Source organism: Canis lupus, chromosome 33, assembly GCF_048164855.1.
Source record: "Canis lupus baileyi chromosome 33, mCanLup2.hap1, whole genome shotgun sequence".
Lineage (NCBI taxonomy): Eukaryota > Metazoa > Chordata > Mammalia > Carnivora > Canidae > Canis > Canis lupus.
The window spans coordinates 2,227,787-2,249,388 of record NC_132870.1 but is presented as its reverse complement, the minus strand read 5'-3'; the positions used below and the strand labels follow the sequence as shown (position 1 = coordinate 2,249,388).

The following is a 21,602-nucleotide window of genomic DNA, read 5'->3' as shown; positions in this document are numbered from 1 at the left end:
TCTTGATGAAGTCCCAATAATTCATTTTTGCTTCTGTTTCTCTTGCCTTCATGGATGTATCTTGCAAGAAGTTGCTGTGGCCAAGTTCAAAAAGGGTGTTGCCTGTGTTCTTCTCTAGGATTTTGATGGAATCTTGTCTCACATTTATATCTTTCATCCATTTTGAGTTTATCTTTGTGTCTGGTGTAAGAGAATGGTCTATTGAAGAGACTGTCTTTTTTTCCAGTGGATAGTCTTTGCTTTGTCGAGTATTAGTTGACCATAAAGTTGAGGAACCACTTCGGGATTCGCTATTCTGTTCCATTGATCTATGTGTCTGTTTTTGTGCCACTACCATACTGTCTTCATAACAATGAGACTGAAGAAAGAGAAATTAAGGAGTCAATCCCATTTACAATTGCACCCAAAAGCATAAGATACCTAGGAATAAACCTAACCAAAGAGGTAAAGGATCTATACCCTAAAAACTACAGAACGCTTCTGAAAGAAATTGAGGAAGACATAAAGAGATGGAAAAATTTTCCATACTCATGGATTGGAAGAATTAATATTGTGAAAATGTCAGTGTTACCCAGGGCAATTTACACATTTAATGCTTGGCAACTTTTCAATGAATTCATTAAATGATATATGAATACTGATAATTAGATGCAGAAAGCTGATCCACATTCTCCTTGGATTTGACATTACTTCTTGAGCTATACTAAACCACTTTATATCCTAATTTATATTATTTCAGATCTTTGTAAAAAATCAGTTCTGCATTTTAGATATTAAAGTTCAAATGTGAGACATTTAAGTGTTACTGTTTTTCTATTACGTAGCATATTCTAAATTTTTTATATTTTCAGTAAACTTTTAAATTATTTGAAATTATCACTCAACAATAAATGTGAACCCAAGTGCTTCAATTTTCGTAAGTCACAAATCTAGAAAATATCTTTACTTTTTCTCCTTAGCAAATGCTGAAATCATCCTTTTGCATACTTGTCTTTAGCCCCTAGCCCAATTGGCACCTTAACCACGTCTTCCTTTCTCAGTCCTTTTTTGAGTTGAAATCCTCTCAAATATGTTTCCCCCATTTCATTTGATTTGTATAAGCTGTCATTGACAGTGCAGCGTGGTGAGCTGATTCTAGAGCCAGACTGCCAGGGTTGGATCCTGCTTCTACCACTTACAGGTGCAATCTGTAAGTTCCTCATTTTTAAATAAGGGAATAATTTTAGCCACCACATAAAGTTGTTTGTGAGGTTTAAGTGTGTAAAGTACTTAAAACAGTGCCTGGCATATAGTAAATGCTAGATACATGATAGCTCCTTTTCACAGTACTGATACTGTGCTCATCACTTATTCATTATATGTTGCTGTCATTCCTGATCACAGATAGAAAGAGATAGCTAACAGTATCAATCATTATCATCAGCAGCAGCAGCAGCGGCAGCAGCATTGTGATATATTTTTCATATTTACTTGTTAAATGGAAGCAGTGTATTTTGTGAATGGTTCTACTTTAGCTTTTATACATATTTAATATTTTTTACCAAGTAGTTTTTTTGTAGCATATAATGTCCCTTATATAGTATCAGACTAAAAGAATTCACTATAGTTCAAAATAAAGAATACTTTCTACCTAATATAGACATTGAAATATTGAAGATGCAAAGTCTATTTTTGTTGTAAATGACTTTTTATTATGTATGCTATATTATACATATTCCTGAAAGTTGTTGATTGACTATTTTCAGTTAGGATAATATTCTAAAGCCTTCAAGGTTAAGTCTTTCTTGGTGAATGCCACCTTTGCCTCAAGGAATCTTCTTTAGTTTGAAGAACCCATTAAAAAACTGAAGATATTTCTGGATGATCCTGATACTTTGTTTTGGAACAGGCAAATACCCTCCAGTTTGATTTAACCATATGAAGTTATTGATGTTTGATTTTTTTTAACAACCAACCACCACAAAAAGGCAGTTTCATATATGGCTCAACCTAATTAAGCTGCTCTGAACCTGGTATATCCACCTGATAATGAAATTTTGGTCGTATAGTCTTATATTAAGGTCTAAATGCTAAATGGTAGTATTTCTTCTTTCTCTTTTCTGTTAGGTGTTGTGGAATATTTGAGCAATGGAGGAGTAGCTGACAACCATAAGGACTTCAAGGAACTAAGGTACAATGAGTGTCTTATGAACTTCAGCTGCAATGGGAAGAATGGAAGCTCAGAAGGGAGAATCACACATGGCTTCCAACTGAAGAGCGCCTATGAAAATAACTTGATGCCTTACACCAATTACACCTTTGATTTCAAAGTGAGTAACAGTCTCTGAGCTGATATAGAAATTATTTTAAATACAAACATAGGATAAGAAAGACCTGTATTATTTATGCTTAATTGTATAATCTTCAGGAATTTTTAGATTCTCAAAATGCCTTGAAATATGCTACTAAATGTCAGGGGGTTTGTTAGCTTTGTTTTTTGTTATTGCTAACTTGAGAATTTTTTTGAACCCTTGTTTTCCACATTTCAAGTAATGCTAATAAACAGCCCAAACTCCCAAAATGCCTACTATGTGCCAGGCACTGTTCAGAACACTTTATATTTATTAATATAGTTAATCTTCATATTTATTAATATAATTACTCCCTAACTTTCAGTAAGAATCTAAATAATAGGCAACTTGATATGGGTATATGAGTAAGTTTACTTTGAATGAATTTATATAATATTCTCAAAGAATTTTCTTAGTAATTTTCATAGATGTCTTATCTATCTTTAAATTTTCCAAATTTCTTTGGGAGATGGGGTTAGAGAGGGTCTGTTTTTTTTTACACACACACTCACACACTCACACACACACACACACACACACACAGCCCTCTATTGATGTAGTCAAACTAATATATTCCCAGGCAGTGGAACACTCCAGCTTATTAATAAAAGGAAAAGAGAGATATTTTTTCAAGATAAAAAAATTTAGAGGGCATATTTAGAGGACATATTGTTCTTTAGAAAGATTGACTGTGTGTGGGATGCCTGGGTGGCTCAGCGGTTTAGTGTCTGTCTTCAGCCCAGGGTGTGATCCTTGAGTCCTGGGATCGATCCCACATCGGGCTCCCTGCATGGAGCCTGTTTCTCCCTCCGCCTATGTCTCTGAGTCTCTCATGGATAAATAAATAAATTAAATTAAATAAAAAAAGAAATAAAGATTGTAGTGGTTTTCTGTAACTAAGATTACTTTCCTGTTGCCAATTATCTGATCAGTCTTTCAGACTATAGTTCTCCATTATACTTCTGTTTGACTTTCCGGCATTTCAGGCATCTATATTAAAATCTTATACTTTCCTGGAAAAAATACAGGTGTTAGAAAGTGGTTTGGTGTAAGAAGCCTAGGGGTCATATATAAAAATACCAAAGAAAAATTTTGAAATGAGCTCTTTCACATCTCCAAAATCTTTTTATGTTTTTATTTTCAGTGATTGTTGTTAGTTAGCCCCTTTCTAAGGAACAAATTGGAGGAGGAGGAAGGGAAATTGCTGTGATGTTATTAGTCAACTTTGTAATCATAAAGTGGAGAAAAAATTGCTTAGAATAAATTGAATCTAATTTTAGTACTTGCTGTTAGAGTAGATAGAGATATCCCCAGTGATAGTTCGTTTTGTTCAAATCACTCATATGCAGTAATGTGCTAGTAGATATTTAATAACCAGCTTTCCCAGAAAAAGAAACCCTAACTTGCAGTGTTTGTTGATTTCTGTGGTGTAAGTATTCCCCACTATGGTAGATTTCAAGCTCCCAACCTAATACCATTGAATTCAGAATTGAGATGAAACACTAAGAAAGCAGGTACAGCTGGCTGTAGCATACCACTGCTCTTGTGCAAGCTTAAAGGAAAACCTCTAGACTTAATGATCCACAGTTTACTATACGTTAATTTCTGTCCTTGTGACTATAGTGATATATAATACATCTTTGCCAGCACAACCCAGAAAATCCAAATTAAAATTCCCTAAAATGTTTAATAATTCTGCTACTCTTGTTGTTTTGGCATGGGTGTGGTAGAAAGACCAAATTTCTACCTCATCTAGGCTTTGATAAAGGTTATTTTTCCTTGTCCATCAATGGAAATTAGAGAAACAAAATTTGGGATATTCACCTAAGCCATCTTTCTTAACCATCTAATTGTTTTAAAATCCTTTGTTGTTATTTCTTCAAAAGATTTTACATGTGGTGATAATTTGAATCAAAAATTGTACTGAACCATTTACATTGTCCAAAGAGGTACAGGAAAAGAACCAAAAGCACATGACTCAGAGAGTGTTTGATGTTTGAATATGTAGGTTAGGATGAGACAGAAGGACAGCACTATAAATCCATGAGAGACAGGTGTGTACAGGAAGATAAATACACTGGCTGGCTTGATAGATAGATGGATGGGATGGGAGAGTGGGAGGAGATTTAAAGATAGGATGACCAGAGAACAAACCAAGGGCATACCTAACAACAGAAAATGAAGCTTTTAGTCCTAATAACAGTGAGTGTTTCAGTTTTATGTAAAGCATTTTATGCCATCCCAGTATTGAAGGCAATCAGTAAAAAAGGAAAGATAGTATCAGACATAAAAAATGTCATGTAATTAACATTACATACAGTTCCAAATACAGAATTCTGCCATTACATCAGTGGAGTGTTGTTAAATTTTATTTTATTTTATTTTTTTTTTGTTAAATTTTATTTACTTGACTTATAGCATCTGTTTACTTTCTTGGTCCTTGAATAAGTTAGAAATGTAGAAAAGTGATATTAGAACTCAGATGCAGGGGTGCCTGGGTGGCTTAGCTGGTTAAGCATCTGCTTTTGGTTCAGGTCATGACCCTGGGGCCCTGGGATTGAGCCCCATGTTGGGCTCTGCTCAGTGGAGAGCTCCCTTCTCCCTCTCCCTCTGCCTGCTGCTCCCCCTTGCTTCTCTGAGCTCTCTCTCTGTGTCAGATAAATAAAATCTTAAAAAAAAGAGACCTCTCTAAAATAAAATAAATAAATAAATAAAATAAAAAAATAAAAAATAAATAAAATAAAAAAAAATAAAATTAAAAAAAAAAAAAAGAGAGACCTCTCGAGTGAGGGGAGAGAGGTTTCGTGTTGTTTAGAACTCAGACGAATTTAATCTAGAAATGATTTGGGATGTACCAAAGGATGGGTAAGCCATTTAGGACAATTGCTTGTAGACCAGGTGTCTTAGTGATAGCTAACAGAATATGGGCCATAGACTGTGTGGGTGATAAGCAACAAAAGTTTATTGATCACAGTGCTGGAGGCTGGAAGTATAAGATCAGGGCACCAGCATGGTCAGGCTCAGATTAGGATTTTCTGGATTGCAGAGAGCTGTTTTTTTGTATCCTCACTAGGCAGAGAGTCTGAGAGAACTCTCTGGGGTCTCTCTTTATAGAGCATTAATCCCACTCATGAGAACACTACCTTAATGATCTAATTACCTCCCCAAAGACCCACCTCCTATTTCCATCATGTTAGGAATTAGGATTTCAGAGTGTGAATTTTGGGGGGACAGAAACCTTCAGACTGTAACAACAGGTAAATTGAATCAACAGCTTAATGCAGATTTGCTGCCACCACTATTGCTGCTGCTGCTCTTTGCCCCACCAATCTAAGGGTGTACCTGAACCAGTTAATGAAAAAAGGACACTTTTCCTATTTTGTCAAGTAGTAAATCTTTCTCTATTAGAGTATATAATTTTCTCACATTCTTTTATAAGTAAAACTTATTAGCATAATGTTAGCTCATAAACTATTTCCATTATTCTTTTTTTTTTCAAATACAGTTCTATAAACTTACTATAGTCTTTACTAATATTAAGGCTACTTCCCCACATTGTAGCCTTTGAAAAAAAAGTTTGAATTAAAAAATGTTAAGAATCATTAGTCTAATAACCTACTTTGTGGGTTTGACAGTATGTAAATGTACATACATATGTACAAATATTTGGGTGAGTTTGCAGATAGGACCTTACTAAGGGTTTTGATAAGAGCTTTTACTCTGGATGTTTCAAATTAAGAAAATAGTTAAAAGTGATTCCTCCAGTTAAATGTGTCTTACTCTCTAGAGTGTTTAACATCTTCTTGGGGCCTGTGTGTGCAAAGGATTCTATAAGTCTAGCAGCTAGTGTGCATAATGGCACTCTTAAGAAGTGATACAGGAGATTTATTCAACCTAAGTAACAGAGTATTTCATTTATGTTTTATTTATAGTTGAAACAAAAGTGGTCTCATAAAGACAAATCCACTCTGACCCTTTTCCTAAAATGTCACTGCAAAACTGGGCATTAGCCAAAACGAAAGGATAATGCTTTGTACTATCATTTTTTTTTTAACTGTTTAGACTTTGAGTATTCATGGCAAAAAGTCCTTCCTTGGAATCAAGTAGGTACCTTTTTGTGGCAAAATTAAGGTTTCTAAATGTTGAATGAGGCCCTCTTGCTCAAAAGCACAATCTCATTATTTTGGTCTTGGTCAACAAACTGAGGTAATTATTTCCAAATTTCATAATACAAATTTTTTTCATTAAAAGTCTCTACTTTCTTTTTTTATATTTTTTTAAAGTAGCCCATTTCACTATAATATTATAATATTTCGGGAACTCATTATGTTTACTATTTCTAAATAGATATTTCCAGATCTGGAAATATTTCTCCACACTTGGGCTCAGGCTCTTTTGATATGGATAGGAAGAAATTTAACTTTATCTTCCCCTCCCCTTTTTAATTAGGCTCCATGCTGGGCTTGAACTCCTGATCATGAGATGAAGACCCTGGGATTAAAATCTGAGCTGAAATTAAGAGTCAGACGTTTAACTGACTGAGCCACCCAGGTGCCCCTTGACTTTAGCCTCTTGTGTCCACAGCCCGGGGCAATAAAAAGCACAGTAATTTTAAAACTTGATGATGCTCAGACAAACCAAATAAATCATCTAGTTTCATATATATATATATATATATATATATATATATATATATATATCAATTGTATCTCTCTCTCTCTCTCTCTCTTTCTCTATGTATATATACCTGTCAAGTATTTTTTGCTAAGGAATCCAGAATTTACAGTATACCAGAATTTGTGAAAATGAGTATTCTAAAGAACACATTGGAAAAATTAACTGTATGTAGTATTTGTACGTAGGTAGCATATCTGGGAAAGCTGAACTAGAATTGGCAAATATAACCTGCTTTACCATGGATTCGTTCATATGTGTTTGGATATCTTGATGTGTAAATAATTGAAAATAATGCCAGTTAACATTAAAAAGTTAATTTGAGTCATACCTTTTCATTATGCATTTATATAAAAAGCTTGTTGTGACTGATAGATTTAGTGTATTCCCATAATGTTTATACTGATGTATTAGATTTCAGTAACTTAAGCAAGCCAATTTTAAAGATGCCTAGATAGGTGTGTTTAGCTTCTCCGTTTGCTTACCACTTATGCACACATACAAGGCTTTATGACTCCAGTTGGGTCCTGTATTTCCCTGTTGAGCCATCTTTATTTTATGTAATACCCACTGAAGACTTGAGTCGTATTTGACCCATTGTCAAGATAACAGGTACTAGAAGTACAGGTGAATCAGGTATTTGGCTTTTACAAATTATGAATTGTTCTTTATATATCTTGAGTTATTCTTTTTTTCTAAGCATATATTTTTCTTTTTTTTCCAACCCCTAATCTCTTTCCAGGGCGTGATTGACTACATTTTCTATTCCAAGACTCATATGAACGTGCTTGGTGTCCTGGGGCCTTTAGATCCTCAATGGCTGGTTGAGAACAACATCACTGGGTGTCCACACCCTCACATCCCTTCAGACCACTTCTCACTGTTAACACAACTTGAACTCCACCCTCCACTTCTGCCTCTTGTTAATGGTGTTCACTTGCCTAATCGGAGGTAGTGGAGTACTGCCCCGCAAAGACGGGGGGATCTGTTGCTATGGACCTGTACAGTTGTAAATCAAAGTATGTAGGAGTGAAGTATGGCCATCCTTAAGCTGCTTCTTCAGGTTCCTTTCATTATGTGTTTGCTCTAAGATTTTGTACATTTTTGTGTATATTGGTATCATTTGGCACTAGGGCTGGAACCAAAGTATTACTCTTTCCAAATTTTTAATTTGTTTTTAAGTTGGACCTTCTTCATATTATATTAGGAGTCAGCATTCGTAATTAATAAATCACCAATTCAAGGCCCAACAACAGTGTATTTGTTTTTCCAAAACAAATACTTTCTTTTGAATGGTTTCACATGAGCCAACTATTTTTGTAAAAGGCAATTTTTAAAAACTATAAATATGACATTTTAAACTGACTGGTGGCATGCCTTACGGGAAAAATTTCTTAGATTTCTGTTTTCCATTATAACAAACTGATTTTTGGCTCCCCTGGTCTTTTGCACATTAACAAAGCACTTAAATTTGCTAGATCTGTACATAAACTATGATACAGCTTTAACCATAATAGAAGAAGAGAGAAATTAAAGATGGTTGCACAATATGCTTTCAAAATCAAGCATTCAACAGCACATGACAGTTTGTTGGGCAAGCACTGGTTGTTTTGTTTTGTTTTGTTTTTTTGAGGAATCACTCTGTATTTAGTTCCTCTGTTAGTTATAACCTCATTGGAAGTATTAATTTTAAGCCTTTCTCTCTAGTTTATTAGGAAATAGTAGGTAATTTCTACTGCCACACGTCTTGAAAGTAGAATTTGTTATATTTAGGATGCCCACAAAATTAGTGTCTAATATCTTCATTATTGTCACCCACCTCTTTCTTCTGCCTGATTGTGCTGGAGAAATAGATAAGATCTGGGTATTAATTTTTGCTGTTATAGTTCAGTGTTTAAAAAAAAAAACAAACAAAACCCAAACAACTACTGAATAAAAAGGCCCTGATCAAAGTTTTAAAAGGGAAAAGTGATACAAATATCTCATGTGTTTCTTGAAGTAGGACAGGTGGCTGCTGGTTTGGGCTTTTTGAGGTGACAGTGGCAAGGACTTGAGGGGTAGAGAGAACATGGAGTAGTTGAAAACCCTGGATCATTTTTTTCCTGACTCTAGTTGCCAAATGGCCATTATATGCTTTTAATCTTTGTTTCCGTTGTCTGTCAGGGTTGAATTAAGAAGCTACTGGTTTATTCCCAACTGTTGTTGCTCTTTAGAAATGTTGGAATCCTTTTTTTGCCCAGGAGGGGCCAGTTGAAGATCTATGACTCAAGAGGCCGTGAACATAATAGGTTTTCTGGGGGAAAAATTGGTTGGCTACTTGATGTTAATTAGGGCACAGTTAACAGGAAAAGGTTGTGTCTCTGTTTTTAAGTTTTTCTTTATTCTGCTTTTTTGCTGCTATAAGAGTTTTCTGAAATTTATATTTTAAACTTTTCATGCACTTTACTGTTTCTAGTCTCAAAATGTGATATTTTTAATAAACAAGAAATTTTCCATTATGTGAATGAAATTTTAAAAGAAAATAGCCTATATTTGTGTCTCACTAATATATAAAGTACAGGTCAAATCTAAATTATTTAATTAGTTTTAAATATATACAATTTGCCTCCTCTTTCAAACCTGACATCTTAGGCTGTTTTATTAGTCTTAAATGATGCATTTCCTTTGGTCATTTTCTACTAATTTCTTCCATAGTAAATTAATCAGGCTATATAAGATAATGTTTCCCCAGAAGGGTGATTTTAGTGGGACGAGGGTGGTGGGATGATGTAACGTCATATATGGGATTGCATCAGAAGGGTTCCGTAGAGCCTAACCTCCCTTTTAAAAGTGCCTAGTGATAGAGGCGTTGTTTGTCATCTATTATAATTGGAATGTCATTGTAGTTGAGTGGAGTTTGATGTAAATAAAATATTCTTTTAAAAATGGTAAAGTACCAGAATAAACAAAGAAACAACCCTTAAGGTGACAGATTTTCCTCAGTGTGCAGGTATCCCTTCTTATATACCTCAAACATTCAACATCTAGCCATGCAAATTGATTACCTGAACCATAGTACTGGAAAGTGGAATAGCATGAAAAACTTAATTTTGTGGACATTACCTTTTTTTGTAATCAGCTACTGTATGTTTTATTTTAAATCTTTTGTTTTGCGTGGGTTTTCTGCTCTGGAGGTATATGCACTAACAAAACATTTTCCTCCTTTCATATGTGCATGTTAATTAGCAATGTGAGCAATATTTCCTACCATACTTCACTCCCAATATTTTTTGAGATGTTTGTATAAAATGGAATTTAAAGTTCACTTATGATTGTATATGAACCACAGAGGAGCCCATTTATTAATAAAAACTTTTTTAATAGTTAAATGTAGAGGGAAAAAATAAAAAAAATTGGGAAACATTGTAAACAGCTTAAGTTTATTTTGTGTATGATCGAGGCACTCTGTTGCAGGAAGGTGTGTAATTGGGTTCTCTCTGCTTCCAAATGCACTCTTTCAAACCATTCATTATCCTGTGTATTTTTAATGTGGTTTTAGTAAATGTTGGTAATAGCTCTGTTGAAGTAGGTAATTAATTGTGTTATGTTTTGGGTGGCACACACACTTGGGGCATGGTAACCCAAATTTCATGTGCACGGTTTCCCTTTAGCCCACTACCCAAATTTCACACACCTTTCACCCTTTGTTCCCTTTGTAAAAGGAGTGGTATCTGTTTTGAGCTGCCAATTCAGATGATCAGAAATGCTGCTCTCCTCAGTATTGTCTTGTTAAAACGCATGCCATTTGGAACTTTGGCAGTGAGAAGCCAAAAGGAAGAGGTGAATGACATATGGTATATATTCAATGAAAGTAAAATATTTATGCTTATATACTTTCTAGTTCTCAGAATAAGTTTAATAAGCTTTATGCCATGGGGCTGCTGCATATTTTATCTGAAGTTAAGAGAAAATTTGGGCATTTTTAGGTTGTGATAATGTGTGGTTTTTTTTAACTGTTAAATATGATTTCTGATATTTGTCTAAGAACTGGAGTGTTCTTTAAATTTATTAAAACAGTGTTGTTTGAGGAAGGGAAAACTGCACTGTTTGCTATTACAACAGTCATACAAGTGCATGTCAAGTCACCCACTCTCTCAGGCATCAGTTTCTGCCTCATAGCTTTACACATTTTGATGGGGAATATTGCAGCATCCTCAGGACTGACATCTGGGAAAGGCTCAAATCCACTTACTGCTCCTTGCTTTGTTGACTTTGTTTTAAAATATTGTGCCTGGTGTCAACTTTTAAGCAACAGCACTGCCTAAAAGCAAGCAGAGAACAGAATCCCAGCACCATTCTATAGGCAACTTTTTAGAATTCAGATATAGTAAATCTGTTCAAGATTTATGATGTTTTATGTAAAAAAAATTTTGTACAATGTAGCTGAATATTTTTGTTTCATTTCTTTGATGTAAGGCGTGTGAACGTTCGTTTGAATATCACATGTTAAAGTCAGGTAATGGCACAATGGGTTCTGAGACCAGCTTCACCCTCCCCCTCACCCCCACCCTTCCACCCTCCCATTTGCCTTGTTCCAAGCTCTTTCTTTTCAAATTACTTTTCTGATATTCATAGGCAGATATTTAATTTTACTAATAAGCATCCTGTGTGAATGTATTAAATAAGCCACTGTGTTTCAGTGTTGTAGTTTGCAGAAATATAAAGCTTTGTTTCTTATTTGTCCCTATTATTTGGTGTGTTACAGTTATGTATTGAATCACAGAGAAGGGAGAAAATACCTAAAACTCGTATCACTTGATTCTATGATAGGTTATATTAGAATTGAGGATGTGGCACATTAGAAATGGAACATGGGCAAACATAACTATGTTCCATTTTGAAATTGTATCTCCTAAGTATCTGTTGTTAAGTGGGTGAAAAATTAAGTTTGTATTTGCATTTCCAAGAGTTTCTAAAAATCACAAATGCCATCTATACTTTCAAATCAAATAGCAAGAAGTAGAGAAAGCACAAGACAAAATAGGTTAAATGTGTTCTTTGATGGAACCAGAGGCATATGGTTTTTCATTCCTAATACAAGGCTAGGTTTTCTAGCAAATTGACTGTGTCCCAGTACTTACAGTACTTGTTTCTAAGTCTTACATTCTGAGTGATTTTAATAGCTTTGTAAAATGCACTGACTGATCAGTAGCTTTGGTCACAGAAAACATAATCAGTTTCTGATACATTTGGCAGGGCCATAGAATAATGGTTATATAGCAAGCAGTAACTTTATGGCACGTTTTCAAAATAGCACTCATATATACTTATATTTTGACAGAAATGTGAATTGTCACATTTATAAGGTACTATCTTTTTCCTACCTGCCCTCACCTTAAAAAAAAAAAAATCAACTAATATGTAGATTTGTTTAACCTTTTCCCTTTGAATTATATCATGTTTATAGAACTCTGAGAATTATAGGTAGACAAATTAGCTAGGAAAATTAGGATATTTTTCTAAGCCAGGAAATTCCACTAAAGTTTCCAGTTCGTAAACAAAACTTTTATACTTATGGTTACTTTGAATGATTTTAATTTTTTTTTTTATTGCATCATAATCACCAAATTCAGATTGAAACTTAATTACTACACCTTTAACCTGGCTTATTTACCAAAGTTGTAATTTAAGAACAGGATGCCAAGGGCATGTTTGATTTTACAGAAAATGATTTGGGAATCTCTGTGAATAAGTGTCATCTTAAAGCTTAAGGATAAGAAGAAGAAAGTTCTTATACCTATACTGCAGGGTGTTCTGAATAAGATCCATGAAAAAAAAAAGTTTTTTTCAGGAAGGTGGTGAGGGAGAACGTGCATGTTTTCTTATTTTAACCAAATACCTTCTTTATGTAAGTTTCTCTGTTGAATTACTTACTCAAGTCTTACAGTAGGAAGTAGGCAGGTACTAGGAAAAGCAAGCTTTGTTAACCTACTTAGTAATTTATTTTGGCGTAAGTTTGGGTTATTCTTGGAACCAAAGGAAAACAAGCATGTTTGAGGTTTTATTCAACATACATCATGACATTAAAGTAATGGAATGTTTTTAAGTAAAATAGATTTTACTTTCAAAGCATATAAAATAAGGACATTTCTGCCTATTAAATGTTCATTTTTTTATGGCACTTAGTTTAAACTCAGTAGCATTGTCTCAAAACTAGAAATGATGTTATCAGAAACAGTAAATCACATTTTGAAAAGGGTATGTAAATGCCAAGGGATATGACTCTTGGCATACTTGGTACATGCAGTTTTCAGAAACTTGGAGAAAGCATAGTTTGGCACCTGTTAGTACTTCTTTTTGTTACAACAGTCTCCCCAGATTTAGATTATTTCCCTACTTGTACCTCTGTCACTTTTAAATCTAAAAGCATAAGAATCATGGTAACCCTCTCAAAAGTGGCCCTTTCTTGCTTCAGTTTTGTGTTACTGACATATAACTGTATTTTCTTTGAAGCTATTAATGGTTATATGAACCACATTTGTTTAATTAGTTATCTTAACTCACACAATTGGCTCAGTGTTGATGTGTCAAACAATGGCTTTGCTTAACAGGCTTAGTTTCCTGCTACTTGTTTCAGTCTTGGTACAATAAGTGATGCAGTAGTCTGGGTGTGTATGTATTCAGAAGCTGTACTGTTCTTTCTCTGTGCTTAACTTGCTAAAAATATATTCCCTTACCTGTGAAATTCCTGAGCGTTGCTCTGCCAACTTTTTTCAGGGGTGGGGGTGGGTGGGAGGAGTTTGGATGGCTGTATTACTGCACACTGGATCTGGAATTGTTCAGTGTTGTGAGTGGCAAATTTCTTAAACACCAGCGGCACTGAGAAGTGCACTATGGGCATTCGTACAGTTGTCCAAATGCAGGCATTTCTTTGATCTAGGAAAGGTTGAGGAATAGAGTTCATTGGACTACTTGGAATATTTTGAGGAGGATGAACATTTCAAACTTTGGCTTTTTTTTTTTTACTTCTGGATGGGGTGGTAATGAGGGAGACTTCTTTTTTGGTAAAGAGAAAGAGTGTGTTTGTACCTTCTCTTTCGGAAAGGCCAGGGTGTTTGCCATATTCACTATGGGTTAATTTATATCTTGTATTGTGATTTCTTTCAACCATAAAACAAGTGCCAAATAAATGACGATCTACTCTTCAACTCAACTTACCATTTGAATAGGGAAGGATTCATCTATTTTCATTATTTGGCAATAAATTAATAATGCATTGTTTTGCATATATTTGAGTCATTCTGTGGCCTATAAAGTGTTTTTGTGATTAGTTTAATGGTTGGAAAGCAAAACACTTGAGTTTAAAACTGAGCAAGATATTTTGGTAATTTATCCCTTGAATGCTTGGGAGTTTCTAGTGGTACTATTCCAGAACAGATTCTCCTGTTTTAGGTTATATATTTACTTTACTTTTGTCCTAGGAAAAAGCCAAGCACTAAATCAATTTGTTACTGTGTTCCATTAATCAGTTTAAAAATCTAAGATTTTTTTTCCTTTTTTTCTTTTTTCATTCATTCTCTTGTTAGAAGACTTAATGAAGTGCCATGTAATTGTAGCTTACTAGTGTTTAATGTTTAATAGACTGATTCTGTGGCGTTCTAATCATTTAACACTCTGTTATCCTTGGAGAAAGTGGTTCTACTCTTACTGAACACATTCTCTCTGACAAAATCACCAGCTGCTTTATTTTTCTATTTATTAAACAGTTGATGAGGTCTGAAACTTGACCGAACTGCTCAGCTGAGATGTTTTTCACAGTAGACACTGTACAAAATGTGCGTGCAAAAGGACACAGTTGGGTGGTAGTATTTTTTCATTAATGTGAACATTGACTAAACAAAGCAGTCCTGCCTTTTAAATCTTGTGGCAGCTCAGAAGGGAGGTGCTTAAGAACCTTAACTACTATGTCAGATGACAAAATACTTTTTTCCATTTTGGAGATTGGGTACTGATCACACATGATGTATAGGGCTAAATATATGCTTGTTTCCTTGCACCTGTGTACTTCCTCTTCTCTCCCTCCCTTTCCCCTGTAGGCAATAAATGGCCATTTTGCAACTGCGTACCTTTGTCTTGATTTTTTACTCTTTCTCTGTGCAGTATGTGTCTGCTTTTAGGTCAGTACATCTCTTGGAAAGTGAAGTAAGAAGCCAAGGTAATTCAGACAAAAAATTATAAATTCATGCTACATTTTTTTTCTAGTGAAAACTGTATTACTGTTTAAACAGTACCTTGATTAGAATAGATTTGGAAGTTAGCCGTAAATATGACTTGCTTTGGCTGAAGATATCTGAGCAGAGGGACATGTGTCACTTCTGAGTGAGGCTTTAAGACCCAGTGTGCAGTTTGCCGTATTCCCTTTTGTTGCTTTGGTGATAATGGAAGCATATATTGAGATTCAACTTCCCATCCTAGATCTTTGAGTGACTGATGAACAGAGCTTTCCTGCTGACGTACACAGAAATGTGTGAGAAACAACAGCCGAATCTCAGTGTCTTCATAAAGGTTTGTTATTGCAGCATGGTCTAACCCATACTGGCTGATATGCAACCTTCAGATCTGCTGAGTTACCACATTAACCAGTCTTAATAAGTAGACTTCCCAAGACAGAGTAAACTCATTCAACACTTCAATTATCTACTAGGAACAAGCTGCTTTGGGGATATAAAGCTGGACAGATTCCTCATCCTCGAAGAATTCACTTTTCAAACATTTCTATTTTTGACACAAAATATTTGAAGTGTTTTATAGTAATGGTATCTTCCATCTTTAGAGTCTTGGGACGGAGGGTGGGGGAAGGCACACTGAAATAGCAATTTTGAAACTACATTCAGGGATATTCAGTTGAAAAGTTATTTAAGATATGGTATACTTGGGACCAGATTATTCTTGAAGAGAATGAAACAACTGAGCTGTCCAGTTTAGTAAGTGCTTAGGGAAGATAATGGATGATTTGGGGGGAACAGATTGTGAACATTGACAGATCTTTAGCCCAGTGCCTATTGATTGGCCCTTTTTACCAAGGATCCAGTATAAGTTGGTCACTGACTCCAAGGATCCTCTCTATATAGAGGTCTTGACATTGGCAGCCTTCAGGAAGTACTCCAAAAGTAGAATCACTTGAACTGTATCTCAGAGGGACCAGGCTTTAGGATAACTGGCTTATTAAGAAGATACTCTAAAATAGAGGAATCAAGACACTAAGCGTCCTTGCATTTCACCACGTGACCTTGACAAAAATGTACCGATACTAGTAAAGTGAATGTAAGAAACAATCTCATGAAATTATAGAAAAAGGCACCAAGACAAGCTTGCACGCAGGTAATTTGGAGAAGTGATCCCAAGAAAGAGTAAGGGGGTAGGGATAACAATAAAGAGGGAAAGCCAAGTCAAGGATGCAATATTGAGCCGATCACCTCTATGGGCAACTGGGACATAAACTGGCCACTGACTCTGAGGAGCTGACTAGGGTGCACCTCAAAATTGTCTTCATGAGGGGTGGGAGAGGAGAGTAGGGGCTCCCATGAAAAAAGGGTGTTAACTCTTACCTGTGTGCATCTATTAAATTCACTAAGTAGATTCATGCAAGAATCTCATAGGGGGGAAATGCATTGGGTGGTGGTCCGGAAAGCAAAGCGCTGTTGAGTTACACCTGTGTGGGCAGCCCGGGTGGCTCAGCGGTTTAGCGCCACCTTCAGTCCACGGCGTGATCCTGGAGACCAGGGATGGAGTCCCACGTCGGGCTCCCTGCATGGAGCCTGCTTCTCCCTCTCCCTGTGTCTACCTCTCTCTCTCTGTCTCTCATGAATAAATAAATAAAATCTTTTTTACAAAAAAGTTACACCTGTGTGCAACTGGTTGCTAAGCTATGATTGCAGTAAGGAAGTGAGCTGAGAGGATGTGAGGCATCTGAGGAATCTGACGTAATGACACACTGTAATCTCAACAAAATAAGGAGTCGGAGAACAAGGTACAATCCATTGCAATTGATTTTGAGGCTGATTAATATTTGTCACCTTCTCTCTTCTGTCATGCATTCCAGATTTTACTCAGTTTTGCACCAGCACATCAGTGGATCTAGATTGCTTTCCTAAGATTTGGCGACCCAGACCGTCGTCCCAACAAGATGTTTTGTGCTTGTTGGGTATAGGTTGCTTGGGTTTTCCAAGCCACCCCTGAACAAGGAAGAACCAAGAGCTGCCCTATGAATCCCTTGGGTTCCAGATATACTTTTTCCTGCCTTCCATTGTGTAGCAGCAGCCCTACTTTCTCATGCCAATATGATGAATCTTTGTGCACCAGCATTGTGAACCCTAAATGACCCTTCCTGGGAGCATCCAATGCCTGGGAGGTATGTGGGTATTAAGTTTCAGTCTAAGTCCACCTCAGCACCTCTGAAACACCATCCCATCTTCAGTTTCCTACTAATTGCATATTAATCTCTATTTCAGACTATGCTTCCCAAGGAACACAGCCTGCCACACCAAATTTCAAGGAATCATGCCAGCAGCATATTAGGACTGATTGTTTGCTAAGACTTTAAATCTTGAATCACAATAGAAGGCCACTATGTCAATAAATTATTCCATATAGAGTCTTACTCAGGTCTCTCAGATTCAACACTTTTCAAGATCCACATTCATATCTCTCTTTAATCCTGGTCATAATGTTAGCCCAGGTCTTAGAATTCTTTGGGTGTGAAAGCTAGTTTCTTTTGGTTTAAGTGCTGTATACCTCTGCTCAGTTGGTACTGTAATGTCACCATAGTTATTGGTCCCAAGTTCAAAGAATGGAGGCATGAATGGGACTTTGGAAGGACTTTTGAGGCTTCTGTATGTAAGAACTTTGCAAGTTTCCAGGCAAAAGGAGGTTTCTTTCTTCTAAGAAGGGAGAGGGCCCTGAGAATTCAATGACATCTGGGGATTTGAGCTTCTCTGGCTTTTCCTTTTTTATCTTTTTTTTTTTTAATATTTAAGAGAGAGCATAAGGAGAGGGACAGTGGGAGAGAGACAATCTCAAGCAGACTCTGCTGAGCACAGAGCCCAATGTGCAGCTCGATCTCACAACCTTGAGATCATGATCTAAGCCAAAATGAAGAGTTGGCTTCTCAGCTGACTGAGGCACCAAGGTACCCCTTCTCTGGCTTTTCTACAAAATATTTCCATCCCAGGGTTTACAGTTTCACTTTGCACAACCTTGAAGATTATGCTCATATTTGTTGTGGCTCTACTATTGTTATACAAACCCTGTGCCTGATCTTTAGCATTGTTTGCCCTGTGGCTACTGAAATAATCATTTAAGCACTGCCCTGGATGTATTTGACTTTCACAGTATGTCTTGAGTTACAGTTGGCTAATCTGAGCCTGTCATTTTCTTTTTTCAAGATGTCCAAAGTCAGTTTTGAGAACTGGACACCCTCACAGTCCTTATACTTAAAATTGTGCCATACTGTTTGTGTGTGTGTGTGTGTGTGTGTGTGCAATACTGTTTAAATGCTACTGCTTTACATATAAGCCAGTGCTTCTCTTCTACCTGTACTTCAAATCCACCATGAGTGAAAGCACATTGGGGTCATCAACCAACAATGGAGTGACTAGAGAGTGATCCATGTCCAGAAGCATTTGCTTTTTTTGAGCTACTTCTGTTAATGACTATCTTGGCCTAAGTTTCTCAAAAGGACAGAGTCTAGGAGATCTTCCTTGCAGGTTGTTGATGTTGGGATGTGATCCTAAGAAGTCAACAAAACTAAAAGGCAACCTACAGAGTGGGAGAAGATATTTGCAAATGGCATATCATATAAAGGGCTAGTATCCAGGATCTATAAAGAACTTACCAAACTCAGTACCCAAAAAACAAACAATCCAGTCAAGAAATAGGCAGAAGACATGAACAAACATTTCTCCAGAGAAGACCTATACATGGCCAACAAGCACATGGAAAAATGTTCCACGTTACTTGCCATCAGGGAAATACAAATCAAAACAATGAGATACCACCTCACACCAGTGAGAATGGGGAAAATTAACAAGACAGGGAACAACAAATGTTGGAAAGGATGTGGAGAAAGGGAAACCGTCTTGCACTGTTCATGGGAATTACAGCCACTCTGGAAAATTGTGTGGAGGTTTCTCAGAGTTAAAAATAGAGCTACCCTACGACCCAGCAATTGCACTACTGGGGATTTACTCCAAAGATACAGATGTAATGAAATGGGACAACTGCACCCCAATGTTCACAGCAGCAATGTCCATAATAGCCAAACTGTGGAAGGAGCCACAATGTCCTTCAACAGATGAATGGATAAGGAAGATGTGGCCTATATATACAGGGGAATATTACTTGGCCATCAGAAAGGATGAATACCCACCATTTGCTTCGACGTGGATAGAACTGAAGGATATTATGCTCAGTGAAGTAAGTCAATCGGAGAAGAACAATCATCATATGGTTTCACTCATACGGGGAGTATAAGAAATAGTGGGAGGTACCATAAGGGAAAGAGGGGAAACTGGGGGAATATTAGAGAGGAAGACAAACCATGAGAGACTCCTAACTCTGGGAAAACAGAGGGTTGCAGTAGGGGCGTGGGCGGGGTGGGGGATGGAGTAACTGGTAGGCAGGCATTAAGGCAGGCATGTTATGTGTGATGAGCACTGGATGTTATATGTTGGCAAATTGAATTTAGATAAAACAAAACAAAGACAGGTGGAGACTAGGAAAAGTTAAATGAGGAAGGAAGCTAAGCCAATTCAATGGTGAGTTCTTGAGCTGATCACTTCTGTGAGCAGCTGAGGCTTGATCTTACCAGGAGCTCTCCAAGGACCCAAGTAAAATGCACCTGTGAATGTCCACCTGAGGAGTGGAAGAAGAGATTTATCCAATGGTTTCTAGATCCTCTTGATCAAAGGTCATTTACCTAAATGTTAACTCTCTCATCTGTTCAGGCCCAGGTTTTATCCTCAAATATGACATAGTAGGGGATCTTGAACTTATATTAAAACAAGTCAAGGAAATGTACTTAAATTTACAACAGCAAATGTTCAAGTTCTTATTAAAATAAATTTAAGAGTAGTCCTGTGTTTTCTAAGCATATTATAGGTACTTGTATCCCTTTATTGTGGATCATGGCAAATATGTAAATTAATATAAAAACTAGAATTTCCTCTTTCAAGGTTTATTTTGTGCCAGGCACTATTTGTATGCTTTATATACATGAAATCATTTAATCTTCACAACAACCTAATAAAATATGTACTGTAATTCTCTTAATTTTTCAGGTGAGGAAACTGAGACTCTGAGAGGTAACTCAATAGCTCTGTGTTCTTGGTCATGAGCTGGTGTAAGAAGCAGGAAAAGGCTTTGCAGCAGGTTTAGGCTAGAGTGCAAGTGGCCCTTCCTATTGAGCCCTGCAGACCTATGGCATTAGAGGTCCAGCTGCTACTACACAATGAGAGGAGGGAGGAATATATTTAGCACCCAGGCGTACACTTGGGTGACTCTTGGCATTTCCCTGCTCCATTTTGCTGTGTAATTGGCAAGTGCAAGAATCATGAAAAGGGCATGGTAACCAGATTCTAGGTTACCCCATCAGATCAGGCACTAAGAGCAATAGGGATACTCGTTGAGAATGAGAGGGAGCTTAGGGTGGGTGGATAGTGGAGAAGGGAGATGAATATCAACTGTAGCCCCAGAACAGCTGTAGCACAAAACTAGTTCATCTTATTAAACTTTCCCTTGTAAGATTTGGGGGGCAGAGAATGGAGATGCTTTCAAAATGTATTATGCAAAATGAGTGACTGACTTAGGTGGTGGTGTGGTATACTACTCTGATTACTCTCTTCAGGACTGAAACACTTATTCTTTCATCTGGGAGTGGGCTCGCCACTGAGAATGTTCCTAATAAGTACCTTAGGCTGAGGAAGGACAGCTGCCTTGCCCAACATCATTCCCCATTCTGTCTGGGGCCAATGGCTGGCTAATGTGAGGTTTACTGACTTTGGCCTCCTCACATCAACATGTGACCATTCTGAATGGACATGGCCAGCTCCAGAGCCCTGATGGCAATGGCTGGGATCTTTGTTGCGACTGTATTGCTTCCTTCACTTCCCAGGTTTGATTTTGGCACTCTCCAAAAAACTTCCTGAATGCCAGTCTCCATCTCAAAATCTGTTTCTTGGAATATCCACAAGGTGGGTAATTATACTAGTGTTCTTGAATTATAAGAATCTTACTAAAGAAAACTATAGTACTTGTCATATATGATAAATTTCCAGTATGTATGTGTGTATCTATGTGTGTATATTTTATAAATGTATATCAAACACATAAAGCTGTGCAAAACATAGAAATAAACATGTAGACCTTATTTAAAAGGCCTGTAGATCTGGGGCACCTGGGTGGGTCAATTGAGCGCCTGATTCTTGGTTTCTGCCCAGGTTTTAATCTTATGGTTGTGGATTGAGCCCTGCATATGGGCTCTGGCTCCACGTTCAGTGGGGAGTCTACTCGAGATTCTCTTCCTTTGTCCCTCCCCAGCTTGCATGTGCTCTTCTCTTTCTC

General features: G+C 36.7%; 1 protein-coding gene across 7 annotated transcripts in view; it reads left to right on the top strand.

Annotated features, from left to right (window-relative positions):
* CNOT6L (CCR4-NOT transcription complex subunit 6 like) overlaps window positions 1–15,106 on the top strand; it is a 114,178-nt gene extending 99,072 nt beyond the window's left edge. For all 7 annotated transcript variants that reach the window (XM_072809970.1, XM_072809969.1, XM_072809973.1 and 4 more), the window contains 2 exons: window positions 2,107–2,309; window positions 7,747–15,106. In XM_072809970.1, the coding sequence (XP_072666071.1) occupies window positions 2,107–2,309; window positions 7,747–7,959 (416 nt within the window). In that variant the 3' untranslated portion in view covers window positions 7,960–15,106. The remainder of the gene's footprint in view (window positions 1–2,106; window positions 2,310–7,746) is intronic.
* The last annotated feature ends 6,496 nt before the right edge of the window (window positions 15,107–21,602 follow it).